General features: G+C 60.8%; 2 protein-coding genes across 5 annotated transcripts; one reads left to right on the forward strand and one right to left on the reverse strand.

Annotated features, from left to right (window-relative positions):
• Positions 1-216: 216 nt before the first annotated feature.
• Positions 217-6015, reverse strand: FBXO2 (F-box protein 2). 2 transcript variants are annotated; one of them, XM_036461084.2, is made up of 6 exons: positions 5868-6012; positions 2086-2451; positions 1601-1730; positions 1406-1501; positions 805-943; positions 217-649 (listed from the first exon to the last, which is right to left on the reverse strand). In XM_036461084.2, exons 1-6 carry the CDS (start codon positions 5887-5889, stop codon positions 509-511), a joined length of 894 nt encoding a protein of 297 aa, XP_036316977.1. In that variant the 5' UTR covers positions 5890-6012; the 3' UTR covers positions 217-508. The 2 variants fall into 2 exon arrangements, with proteins under 2 accessions (XP_036316977.1, XP_045426573.1); XM_045570617.1 differs by lacking the exon at positions 805-943 and having other exon boundaries at positions 5868-6015.
• Positions 6016-6037: 22 nt separating this feature from the next.
• On the forward strand, positions 6038-11522 carry FBXO44 (F-box protein 44). 3 transcript variants are annotated; one of them, XM_036461088.2, is made up of 6 exons: positions 6038-6136; positions 7472-7758; positions 8901-9027; positions 9170-9265; positions 9362-9497; positions 10397-11522. In XM_036461088.2, exons 2-6 carry the CDS (start codon positions 7494-7496, stop codon positions 10571-10573), a joined length of 801 nt encoding a protein of 266 aa, XP_036316981.1. In that variant the 5' UTR covers positions 6038-6136; positions 7472-7493; the 3' UTR covers positions 10574-11522. The 3 variants fall into 3 exon arrangements, with proteins under 3 accessions (XP_036316981.1, XP_036316982.1, XP_036316979.1); XM_036461089.2 differs by lacking the exon at positions 6038-6136 and adding an exon at positions 6497-6593; XM_036461086.1 differs by lacking the exon at positions 6038-6136 and adding an exon at positions 6829-6850.
• Positions 11523-11664: the final 142 nt, after the last annotated feature.

The raw sequence follows: 11664 nt of genomic DNA on the forward strand, positions 1-11664 counted from the left end.
CTGGGCAGCTTGGGTGTCAGTCAGGCGCCAGGCCCAGCTCCCCACTCCTTGGCCTCACAATCACAGCCTTTGTCCGCCGGCCCGGCCTGGCTGGCTCTGCCCGGCCCGATGGGCCCTGGAAACCAAAGCAGCTGGAGCCCCACCAAGTATTTTTCCAGGCTGCGCCAGGGGCCCTCGGGAGACGGGGAAGGGTGCAAAGGAATTACTCCATCTGCCCATTTCTCCCAAGAAGGAGTCACATTTATTGCAAGTCTGCTTTACAGCAGGCACTGAGCTAGAGGTGGGGGACTCAGCCGCGGGCCCGGCCCAGGCCCAAGCCTTCACCCATCTTATTTTCCAGGTGCAAATACGCGCCAGCAAAACCCTTCTCTACCTGCGTGGGGGCCGGGCTGGGAGCCAGGGGCGGGAGAGGGGTGTGTGGGGAGGGGCAGGGGAGGGTGCTACCGCTAAGGCCTGTCTGCCCCAGGCCTCTGCCCCTGCAGGGCAGCTGGAGGGAGCTGGGGGAAGGTCACTCAGGAGGCTCCACCCACACGCTGCTGTTGGTCACCCGGGCCCCGAACCAGCCCTTCCAGTAGACGGAGTCCTGTCCCGCGTGCTCGAACCGGACGAAGCGAACGCCGGGCCCGTAGTCGGTGAAAGTGTGGGAGACCTGGGGGGAAGGAACGGGGAGAGGAAGGGTCGGACATGACACCCTAACTCGCCTCCAGCCCCAATTCGGTGGCTCAGCCCCAGGCCCTCTCCCACCACGGGGGCGGGGCCTTCCGCATCCCCGCCCCTCGCCTCCCGGACGGCCTCCCCGTTCACCTCGGTCCAGCCCCCGTCCTCGCCGTCCTGCGGCACGGCCACCTGCCCGGTGCTGAACTCGGCCAGCACGTCCTCGTGCTCCGACAGCAGCTTCACCGTGAGCTCGTACAGGCAGCCGGCGTCGCTGCGCCCCGAGTACCTGCGGGGGGAGCCGGGGAGCCGAAGCCTCAGCCGGGGGGCGGGGCTTCTGCAGAAGGTAACCCCGCCCCCCGCTGCTGCCGAGCCTACTGAGCGTCCCCATTTCACAGATGAGGAAACTGAGGCCAGAGAGAGAAAGTCACTTCTCCAAGGTCCAAACCCAAGGACTCAAACCCAGGTGGGCCAGACTCAACCTTGGGCCCCAAGCCAGCCCGCCAAGACGTGTTTTGTTTGGACTGTAGACAGATTAAAAACAAAAAACAAAAACAAAAAAAATTTTTTTTGGACAACATTTAAGCTCCGGAGGAAAGGTGGATGTCACCCTCTCCTGGAGACCCGGCCCACGGGGCCACAGCCACTGGAGCTGGGAGGCAGCGGCCCTGAAGCAGGGAGTGACTTCAGTCCCCTCCTCTTTCCCCAGCCCCAGCCCCCCAAGGCCCCCAAGGCCCCCAGGGCGGCTCACCAGTCCTTGACCACAATGGCCGGCTGAGTGGTGTCCAGCAGCTCCTCCCAGTAGCCCTCAGCCTGCAGGTCAATGACCTGCGCTTTGCGACACCACCTGGGGAGAGTGAGTTAGGGGGAGCGGAGGCCCCTTCTCCCCCTCCCCGCCCTCCCCTCCCGGCCCCCCTCTCCCCCTCCCCGCGCCCCCTCTCCTTACTCGAAGGAGGAGGCGAAGAACTTCCTGACGCTCTCGTCGTGGGCGAATTCCGCGCCGCAGTCCCCGGGCAGCTCCTCCACCCTCCAGCCGTCCCCGCCGTGCTCCACGTCGCACCAGCCCTCCAGGTCCTCTGTGGGGAAGGGACCGCCCACCTCGTCACCCGTCCCCCTGAGGGTGCCCCTGGATCGGGTGCTGGGCCAGCTGGGCCAGGGGGTGAGAGGCAGGCACTTCCTGTTTGTCCCAGATCCTCTCTCCCCACTCCCATCCCCCGGGAGGCGCGGGAAGAACCTGGGAAAGAGAGGGGAGGGGGCTGGAGGAGGTGGGCGGGGAGGTGATCCTGCAGAGTTACCGGGCTCTCTGTGCCGGGCATTGTGCCCAGCGCTCTATCTCATCTCGCCCTCCGAGCCGGCTGGCACTGCATGTGGCCCATTGTCCGGAAGAGCAAACTGAGCCCCCGGCCCCAGGGCCGCGGGGCCGGCCCTCACCTTCCCCGCACGGGTTCCGCAGCAGGTTGCGCCGCCTCTTGCTCAGGAAGTAGAACTGCTGCCAGTGGTCGCGCTCGTCCTCCGAGCCGCCCTCCGGCACCAGCCCCTCCTGCTGGCACTTGAGCAGCCACAGGGGGGCGCCGTCCACCAGCTCCTTCCAGCGCAGGCACACCAGGCGGCAGGCCTGCACCAGCTCGGCGGCCGGCAGCTCGGCCAGCACGCGCAGCAGCAGCGGCTCCGGCAGCTCGTCCAGGTACGCCGCCGCCTCCTCCTCCTCCCCGCCGCTCGCCTCCGCCTCCGGGGCAACCACGCACCCCTCCTCCTGCGGCTCCTCCGAGCTCGCCTCCTCGGGCTGGCCCATGCTCTCTGCGGGGATGAAGGGGTGAGGAGGTGATGACTCCCCCCAGACTGTCCCCTGGCACACCCCAGAACCCACATGTGGCAGGTATCCACCCCCCACCCCATCCCCGCCCTAGGACAATCTGCAACTGGGGCCAGAGATCCTGAGACCAGAAACTGGTGCCCAGTGGAGGAGCCCCCAAGGGACCAGGCTCACAGGCCAGCATCAAGTGCAAAGAGCCGCCTCAGATGCCTCAGTTTCCCCTGCAGAGCCAGTACACCCCACACCTGAGCAGATAACAGCAATGGATATGATTGACAGGATTGCCCCACGTTTTACTTTCACCTATGAACTTCTTTAATCTTCCCAACCACCTTCTGAGACCCCTGCTCCTGCCACCTCCTCGTGGAAGCCCTCTTGGATTTACCCCCTGTTATATCCTCTCCCCCGGGAGTTCCAGCCCTTCCCAGGTTTTGTCCTAGTGTGTGATGGTTTATAAAACACCTTTCATGGGGCTAGACAGAGGACAGGAGGGCAGGAACAAGGTCTGGGGAACTCACTGCTTTATCCCCAGTGCCTGGCGCCTGGCATGCTGCCGGGAGCTAATGTTTACTGGGAACTTAACAAGGATAGGCCCTTTTTGAGCATTTTAAGTTCATTTACTCTTTTTAAGTATATTTTTTATTGATTGTAGGGAGGAAGGGAGAGGGAGAGAGAGATAGAAACATTAATGATGAGAGAGAATCCTTGATCGGCTGCCTCCTGCACACCCCCTACATGCATGTGCTCTTGGCCGGAATCGAACCTGGGACTCTAGTCTGCAGGCCAATGATCTGTCCACTGAGCCAAACCTGCCAGAGCCATTTACTCTTTGTAGCCCCAAGCACCTCTGAGGTTTCTTCCTATTGTTGTCCCTGTTTCTCTGATGAGGGGACTCAGGCACAGAGAGGCGGGACAGCTGGGGAGCACACTGTGGTTGGAGTCTGGATTTGAACCCAGCGCCTGCCCCCAGAGCCACCTTTAACCATCACACATCAAAGAGATAATGCATGGGTTAGGAAGCACTATGGTGATTTTGATTCTGTAGGGGAAATTGCTCAGGCTCAGAGATGTGAAGGAACTTGCTAGAGGTCACCCTGCTGGGACTGGAGAGGGGGCATTGGGATCTGAGGCCCCAGGGGAAGGGAACAGAAATCTTCGACTTGGGAATGGGGGCAGGGAGCTCGTTAAAGGAGATCACGTGAGTGTGAGCAAGTGTGTGTGTTTGTGTGTGTGTGTGTCAAACAGGGAGATGTAATAAGTGTTTGGGAGAGGAAGGCTTTTCTCACTCTGGCCCTCAGTTTTCCCATCTATAAAATGGGGATGCCAGGTCACTCAGACAGTGTTGATGTTCAAGCCCGCTGAGGAGGGGCAAGGGCATTCTAGGTGGACAGGTATCAGGAGCTGCGGGCTGGACTCTCTCCTGGATGCCAGGCGCCCCAGCGAGGCCATTGAAGCCTTGAGTAAGCAGATACCAAGTGCCCAGTGTCTCTGGAGGAGGGAGAGACAGCGGGGAGGAAATGGGGCCACGCTGGGTGATAGGGGGGTGGGGGTCACAGCTTTCCGACTTAGGATGGGGCTTCCTAAGGACAACGCTGGAAGGCCAAGGTGGTACTCACAATACGCCATGCACTGGGGGAGAGAGCAGGCAGGGCCTGGGCCCGAGACTGGGTGTTGCCCAGCCTGCCAGCCCTCTGCCTCCTCACAGGCAGAATTCTCCCCCGCCCCACAGTCAGACCCTGGATAACTGAATCAGGGTTTACCTCTGCAGAGCTCAGAGCGCGCAGTGAGTCCTCAGCAGATCTTATTTAGTGAATCTTATTATTCCCTTCATCATTAGCTTTTTTTAAATATATATTTTATTGATTTTTTTTTCTTTACAGAGAGGAAGGGAGAGGGATAGAGAGCTAAAACATCGAAGAGAGAGAACCCCCCACCAGGGATGTGCCCACAACCAAGGTACATGCCCTTGACCGCAATCGAACCCAGGACCTTTCAGTCTGCAGGCCGACGTTCTATCCACTGAACCAAACCGGTTTCGGCAGGTTTTTTGTTTTTTGGTGTGTTTTTTTTGTTTTGTTTTGTTTTGCCACATCTTTATGATATGGGGCTTTACCGCCTTCCTTTTGGCAAAGAGGAAAACTGAGGCCCAGAGACACCTCCTGGGTTTGCCCAAGTCACACTGCGGAGGAGAGGCAGTCAGAGGAAAATGCCAGGCCCTGAAGCCGTATCACCTGCCCATCCTGCTGCCCACCGCTCCCTGGGGAGCAGGGCCCAGTGTCCTCACCTCTCCACCCCTGCCCTGGCCTGGTGGACACCTGATGCTCCCCGGAAAGGTGCACCTCGCCCAGTCCCCTCTCCTGGCCCCAGGCCTGGCACTTGAGGCCCCAGATCTGATTACGGCCCCCCATCCCCCGCTCGGGCACACACAACTCCCCACATTGTTGCTGTCGGAAAGCTATCTGGCCCCTGGAAACGGCCTCCAGGGCTGATTCATGCACCTGGATCGGGCCCTGGAGTCCAGGGAATATCTGGGCCCCGAGAAAACGCAGAGGCCCAATGGGCCCATAAAGGGTGTGGCGGGGGGGTGGGGGGGCAGAGGAGTGTGGGAGCTGGAGGCACTGGGATTTTCAGGGCTGGGAGGTGGGGGCTGGGCTACCTGGGCACCCATCCGTCTATTTCCCATGGCCTCCCCCGTGCAGTGCCCACTCTCAGGTGGGCCTGCTGAGGAAGGGGTGGGGGAGTCTGCTCATGCCCACCCTGACTCAGTTGGCAACCCCTCCAGACCCAGCCAGCTCAAAGCATTGTGGGGCGGGGGGGTCTCTGGTGCCAGAGAAGATGACTGGGCAGTCTGAGGGCCCTGAGCATTGGCAAGAGCTGGTGCTCCAACCTCGCTCACTGCTGGCCTGGTCCCCACTGGGCATCTGGCCACCCAATGAAGGATGGCCCCTCCAGACAAGGGAACCCGGGAGGAAGGCTGGGATGGGGTGGGGAGAGGCCGGTAACCCCAAGAAGCAGGTGGGGATTGGAATTCAGCCAGCTCACCGGCCAGGGCTGGCACATGGAAGAAGCTGATGGAAGGAGAGGGCTTGCAGCCTCCTCCATCCCAGCGGCGTCCCGGGCCCCAGCCCTACAGACCCCGGAAAGCTGGAGGTGGGCTATCTCCTGGATAAATAGGGCCAGGAGTCCTCCCTCCCTGCCTGTCACCTCCTGAGGCCTCCGGACAAACCAAGGTACCAGACAGAGGACTGCACACCTGAGACCGTCTCAAGGACTTGGCTTCGGTAAAAGTTTGCGGCGCTGGGTCCTGGCTGACCACCTCCCCACCACTACCCCGCATCTCTCTGGCGCTCGCCAGCCTGCCCGGTCTCCCCTCCCGGACTGAGCGAGTGGCCCGGGCTACCTGGGTCCCCGTCTCCGTCCATCGCTGCGGAGGGCGATCCTGAGAGAAGCAGAAGCCGGAGCGCTGCGGGCGGCCCGAGTCCCGGTCCCGCGGCGGTGGCAATGCGAGGCGCTGCCCGGTCTGGGTCGGCCCGGCCCGCCGCGCCTCTTAAAGGCTCCCGCCCCGTCCCGCCCCGCCTTTGGCCCCGCGCCCGGGCGCCCCGCAATCCGGAGCGGTCGGCGGCGGCCTGAGGCTGCAGGCTCCTCCGCGGACCCAGGAGGCCGAGGAAGGTCAGGAGTCAGTTTTGTGGGAGTGTGTGTGTGTGTGTGATGGGGGAAAGGGGGTCCGATCTGAGGCTGCTCCCCGCTCCCCCGGGGTGGGGTGGGGAGGGGGACTGCTGCGGGAAGGAGGAGGCAGAGGGCAGGGAGTCTGGGTCATGCGGAGGGTGCGGGGCGGGCAGCCCAGGCACAGGGGGAGGGGGGCAGAGGCTCCTCCCAGCACCCCCAACCGGAGTAATTTTCCTATTTCCCGATGGGGGGCGCATCCCGGGCCACACACCACGGCGCACGACTCGGCTCAGCGTGGAGAGGGGGGCGGGCGGCGAAGGCCGGGCGGGGGCCAGCCGGGTGGGGGCGTGGCCAGCTGGCGGGGCGGGGCCAGGCGGGTGGGGGCGGGGCCTCATCCCCGGGAACGCCAGCAGCGGTCGCCTGACCTCCGAGCGGGACAGCGCGGCGTCGGCCGATGCAGGTGACCCGCGGGCGGGGGCGCGGGGGCGCAGGCGGCCGGGGCCTGGCGGGGGCTCGGCGGCTCCCGGCCCCGCAGCTGTGCGCCCAGGAGGCCGGCGCGGACGAGCCCCAGGCCGCCCGCGGGAACTGCGTGGCGCGGCCTCCTGCGGCGATGCCAGCGGAAACGGGAGCTGGGATCTCGCTCGAAGCGTAGGGGTCCGAGCCACGACTTTGGGGGGGAGGGGGGTGCGTTTTATAGTCACCACGAGGAATGGAAGGGTGAAGGCTCCTAGGGGGCCTGGAGCTGGAGCCCAGCCACGGGCGTGGGATGGGAGCGGGGGTGCAGGAGGGGCCTTCGCATTGCCCACCCTTCTCCAGGCCCAACTTGGGCAAGTCATTTCCTCTTCGGCCTTGAGAAAGTTGGACCTCGGTCGGGTTAGCCCCCCACATCGCCCTCTCCCTCCGAGGGCAGGAGAGGGGATGGAGAAGGCACCGCGCAGGTGGAGGGCTCTGCGGGGCTGCGCGCCGTTATCCCCGCTCCAAGAACTAGCCTATGGGAAAGGGGCGGCTGTAGAGTCAGAGGAGGCTCGCCCTCCTTCCCTCTGCTCTCATCTCCGGACAGATCCAGCCGCCTCTCCGCAGGCCTCCCTAGCCTAGAGGCTGTTGTGAGGTGCCAGTTAAAAGCAAAATAAATCAACTCACCTTGTACTGCTTTCTGCTGTGTCCCGGGCTTCTTGAACCTGCCAGGGGGTGGCAGTGCTGTTCCTGGCCCTTTGCTCCAGAGGAGGACACTGAGGCCCAGAGACTGTAGACCTGGGCTTGGGGGCCTCCACCGCCACGGGTGCTGCAAACACCAAGCCCAGGCCCAGGTGAAAAAGCCTGGCTTTTCAATAACCACAGGCGTGCCCGGGAGCCAGGAGCCATGGCAGTGGAGAACATCAACGAGCTGCCGGAAAGCATCCTGCTGGAGCTGTTCACACACGTGCCCGCCCGCCAGCTGCTGCTGCGCTGCCGCTTGGTCTGCAGCCTCTGGCGGGACCTCATCGACCTCGTGACCCTCTGGAAGCGCAAATGCCTGCGCGAGGGCTTCATCACCGAGGACTGGGACCAGCCTGTGGCCGACTGGAAGATCTTCTACTTCCTACGGAGCCTCCACAGGAACCTCCTGCACAACCCGTGTGCCGAAGGTGGGGTGCAGAGTGGGTCTGGCGTGCCCCCAACACACACACACACACACACACACACACACACACTGTCAGCTAACATTTACTAAACACTTATTGTAAGCTAGGTACTTTGAATGGCCTGCCAACTGTAACCCTCTCACAGTGATCCTAAAAGGTACTGGTAGTGTACCCATTTTTCAGTTGAGCAAACTGAAGCCAAGAGTGGCATTTCTTCCGTCCTTACGTTGATATCCCCAGTGACCTTTCCTAGGAGAAGGAATGTTGATTAGTTAGGGCTAAGTATGCTCCAGGCACATGACCAGGAAGTCAGCATGCTTTTGTTGGCCTAGTTCCCAGACTCCAGAGGTCAAAGGGGACTTTGCTTGTGGAAGAATGAGAAGTCCAGTCTTCTTTCCAGCACACTTCAGCCACTTCTGCAGTCATCCAGCGCTTCCTTGTCCCCTCGCTACGTTAACTCATCAGCTAGACACTGGGATAGGATCGGGTGGGAACCTCATTCTCCATCACGTGGCCAAATTCTTGGGCAAAATGATAAAACAGCTCCAGACTCCAGGACTTTCAGGTGCCTGTCTCACGTGACTCCCCTGCAGCTGTGTTCTTCACCAGCAGTTGACACACTGTGGCCCATGAGCCAAATCTGGCCCAGAAGCTAAGAATACCTTTTACCATTTTAAAGGTTACTTTAAAAAAGAAAAGAAAAAAAACATACTATGTGATAAGACAATATATAGCCCATAAAACCTAAAATATTTTGACCCTTTACAGAAAGTTTGCCAGTCCCATTCTTTGACCCCAGAGGACAAAACCAAGGCTCAGAGAGGGAAAGCAACTTGCCTAATGTCACACAGCCAGGATTGGTAGAGGCAGGGCTAGCCCCAGATCTGGCCAGCCGCAGAGCGTGCTGCATCACAGAAGGAGTCTGGTCCTTCACATCATCATGTGTCTCAGGATTCCCAGTGGAAGTCATTTAGCCTCACACACAGGACCGGAAGCACCCGATTCCAGGCAGACGCCATTGGTCTGCAGTTCCACAGCGCAGGCTGGAGGGCAACTGCTGAGGTGCAGGGAGAAAGAAGGGAGGGCCCCTGGGAGAAGGGGACCACGGGGGGCTTCTCTTTGAGGTGAACTTGCTTTCCTGCCAGAGGGGTTTGAGTTCTGGAGCCTGGATGTGAACGGAGGCGATGAGTGGAAGGTGGAAGCCCTCTCCAGAGACCAGAGGAAGGAATTCCCCAATGACCAGGTCAAGAAATACTTCGTGACTTCTTATTAGTAAGATCCAAGGTCAGGGGGTCTTGGGGTGAGGGGGAAGCCAAAGTCACTGCCCCCGGGGTCTTCTCTCTGGGAAAGCAGCCTCGCCTCCCAGTGCCCCAGTGCTGAGCCTCAGCCCAGCCCACCCTCCGCCTGCCCCCAGCACCTGCCTCAAGTCCCAGGTGGTGGACCTCAAGGCCGAAGGGTATTGGGAGGAGCTGATGGACACTACACGGCCGGACATCAAGGTCAAGGACTGGTGAGTGCCTGGGGGTGGGCCCTGCCACTCAGGTGCCCTACCCCCACCCTGCCCCCATCTCCAAGGCCCCCTGACGGGCCTTCCCTCTGCCTGCAGGTTCGCAGCTAGGCCAGACTGCGGGTCCAAGTACCAGCTGAGCGTTCAGCTCCTGTCATCAGCGCATGCGCCTCTGGGGACCTTCCAGCCAGACCCAGCAACCATCCAGCAGAAGAGTGATGCCAAGTGGAGAGAGGTGTGTGGGGCGGGAAGGGGGCAGTGGGCACGTCACCCAAGCCTGAGACTACATACAGCCAGACAGGCCTGGGTTCAAGTCCCAGCTCTGCTGCTTCTCACCTGGGCTTCGGCTGCTCTGACTTCAGCAAAGTGATGCTGATCAAGCCACACTCAAAATGGTTCACTGTTATTAATTTCTAATATTGGTTGTGACTATTATCTAGGCCAGCAGCCAGCAAACGTTTTCTTAAAAGGCTAGATAGAAACCTTTCAGGCTTTGCAAGCGGTGCTGTCTCTGTCACAACTACTAAGGTCTTCAACTCTGCCGCTGTGTTGTGAAAGCAGCTTAAGCAAGTGAACATGGGTGTGTCCCAATAAAACTTTATTTACAAAAACAGGCATGCGGCCCCCCAGGCTGTAGTTTGCCAAATCCTGACCTAGACCAGTGTTCTCCAATAGAACTCTCTGCAGTGGCAGAAATGGTTTGCCTGCACTGTCTGTATAGTAGCCAAAACCATGTGGGACTATTGAATACTTAATGAGAGCCAGTTCCTAGCGTGACCGAGGAACTGAATTTTTTATTTCATCTCGTTTTACTTAAATAGCTAAATGTGCCCAGTGATGACAGGTACTGGACATCCTTATGAAATTTCCTCCAGTCGCTCTGAGCCACACATAGATGATCCTGTGGGGTGGCCCCTCCAGGAGCCGACTCCATTTTACAGATGAGGAAACTGAGGCATGGAGGAGGGGAGGTGGTCTGCCCAGCATCACAGAATTGGAGCTGGAATTCAGCTGGAATCCTGGTCCAGCACTGAGAGAGCAGCCCCTTCCTTGGCCCCCTGCCCCTCAGGCGGCGCCACCCTCAGGGTCAGCTCCCCTGACCTCCCTCCCTCCCTCCGCCTGCCCCCTTCCCAGGTCTCACACACGTTCTCCAACTACCCACCTGGCGTCCGCTACATCTGGTTTCAGCACGGTGGCGTGGACACTCACTACTGGGCCGGCTGGTACGGCCCGAGGGTCACCAACAGCAGCATCACCATTGGGCCCCCCCGCTGCCCTGACGCCCCCGAGGCCCCGTCCGCAGAGCCCTGACCGGTAAACTGTTGTCAGAGAAAGGCTGGGCGTGGGAAGGGGCGGTGGGCCAGGCTTCCCCAGATCTCCTACTTCAGCCATGCCCCCTTGCCCCCTCTCTGTGGAGCCCCCCCTGCTGCAGACAGCCAGTGCTCTGCCTGGGGTGCAATCTGAATGACGATGAGGGCTGTGTATACCTTTAAGAGGCAGGGCCCTTCAGGGAGGTACAGGATCTTCCCCCAGGTTCCTCCCTAGACTCCTCTGAGGCTGGGTGTCCAAGCTCAGACGGCAACCTAGATCTGTGTTTCTACCTTCCCCTCCTGGGCCTGCCCCCCTATCTTGTTGGGGGGCCCTCGGAGGAGGGACAGTGGGGAGGACATCTGGCAAGCTTGGGGCTGCCCTGGATGGTCCAGATGCTGGGAGTCCACTGTGTAGCTCAGACAGATCTGGGAGAGGAGGGAGGGCTCTGCCGGCCTGTCCTCTGCCCCATTCTCTGCCGCTCCCACGCTCTCGCCAGGCCTGCCTGCTCAGAGGGGTGGCTATGGCCCAGAGGCGCAGGCCTGGTCCGAGATAGGCAGGCCCAGGGTGGGGTGAGGTGGAGTCAACGCCACATCTGGATTGTCCTCACAGTCAATGAAGCCCCAAAAGCCAGAATGGGCGGGGCTCTCCATGAGAACTCTGGAATCCGGTGTGGGGCAACCCAGGGCAGGTGGGTACAGGATTGGGCTCTGATTCTGAGAGCTAGGATGTGTGAGCATAGGATGAGTGTGGGGAAGGGGGTCTTCAAGGGCCGCCCGCCACCTCCATGCCTGCACCAGGCTCCCTGTGGCTTGGAGAGCAATCCAAGCCCCCACCCACCACTGGAACGGCCCTTCCCACCTGCCCTCTGCCTCTGCCTCTGCCTCCTCCAGCAATGCTCTTGATCCTACCCCTGCTGCACACAGCCAAATAAAAGGGTTTCCAGCCCAGCTTGTGCCCTGTGGTTTCTGGAGGGGGTGAAGGGCAAACTTCAGGGGAGGCCCAGACATGCAGAAGGTGCCACATGTGTGGCTTCTGCCCAAGATACAGAGGCGTTGGCATGTCAGGAGCCAGCCAATCGCAGAACCAGGGCC

This window comes from Pipistrellus kuhlii, unplaced genomic scaffold (genome assembly GCF_014108245.1).
Source record: "Pipistrellus kuhlii isolate mPipKuh1 unplaced genomic scaffold, mPipKuh1.p scaffold_m20_p_34, whole genome shotgun sequence".
Classification (NCBI taxonomy): Eukaryota; Metazoa; Chordata; class Mammalia; order Chiroptera; family Vespertilionidae; genus Pipistrellus; species Pipistrellus kuhlii.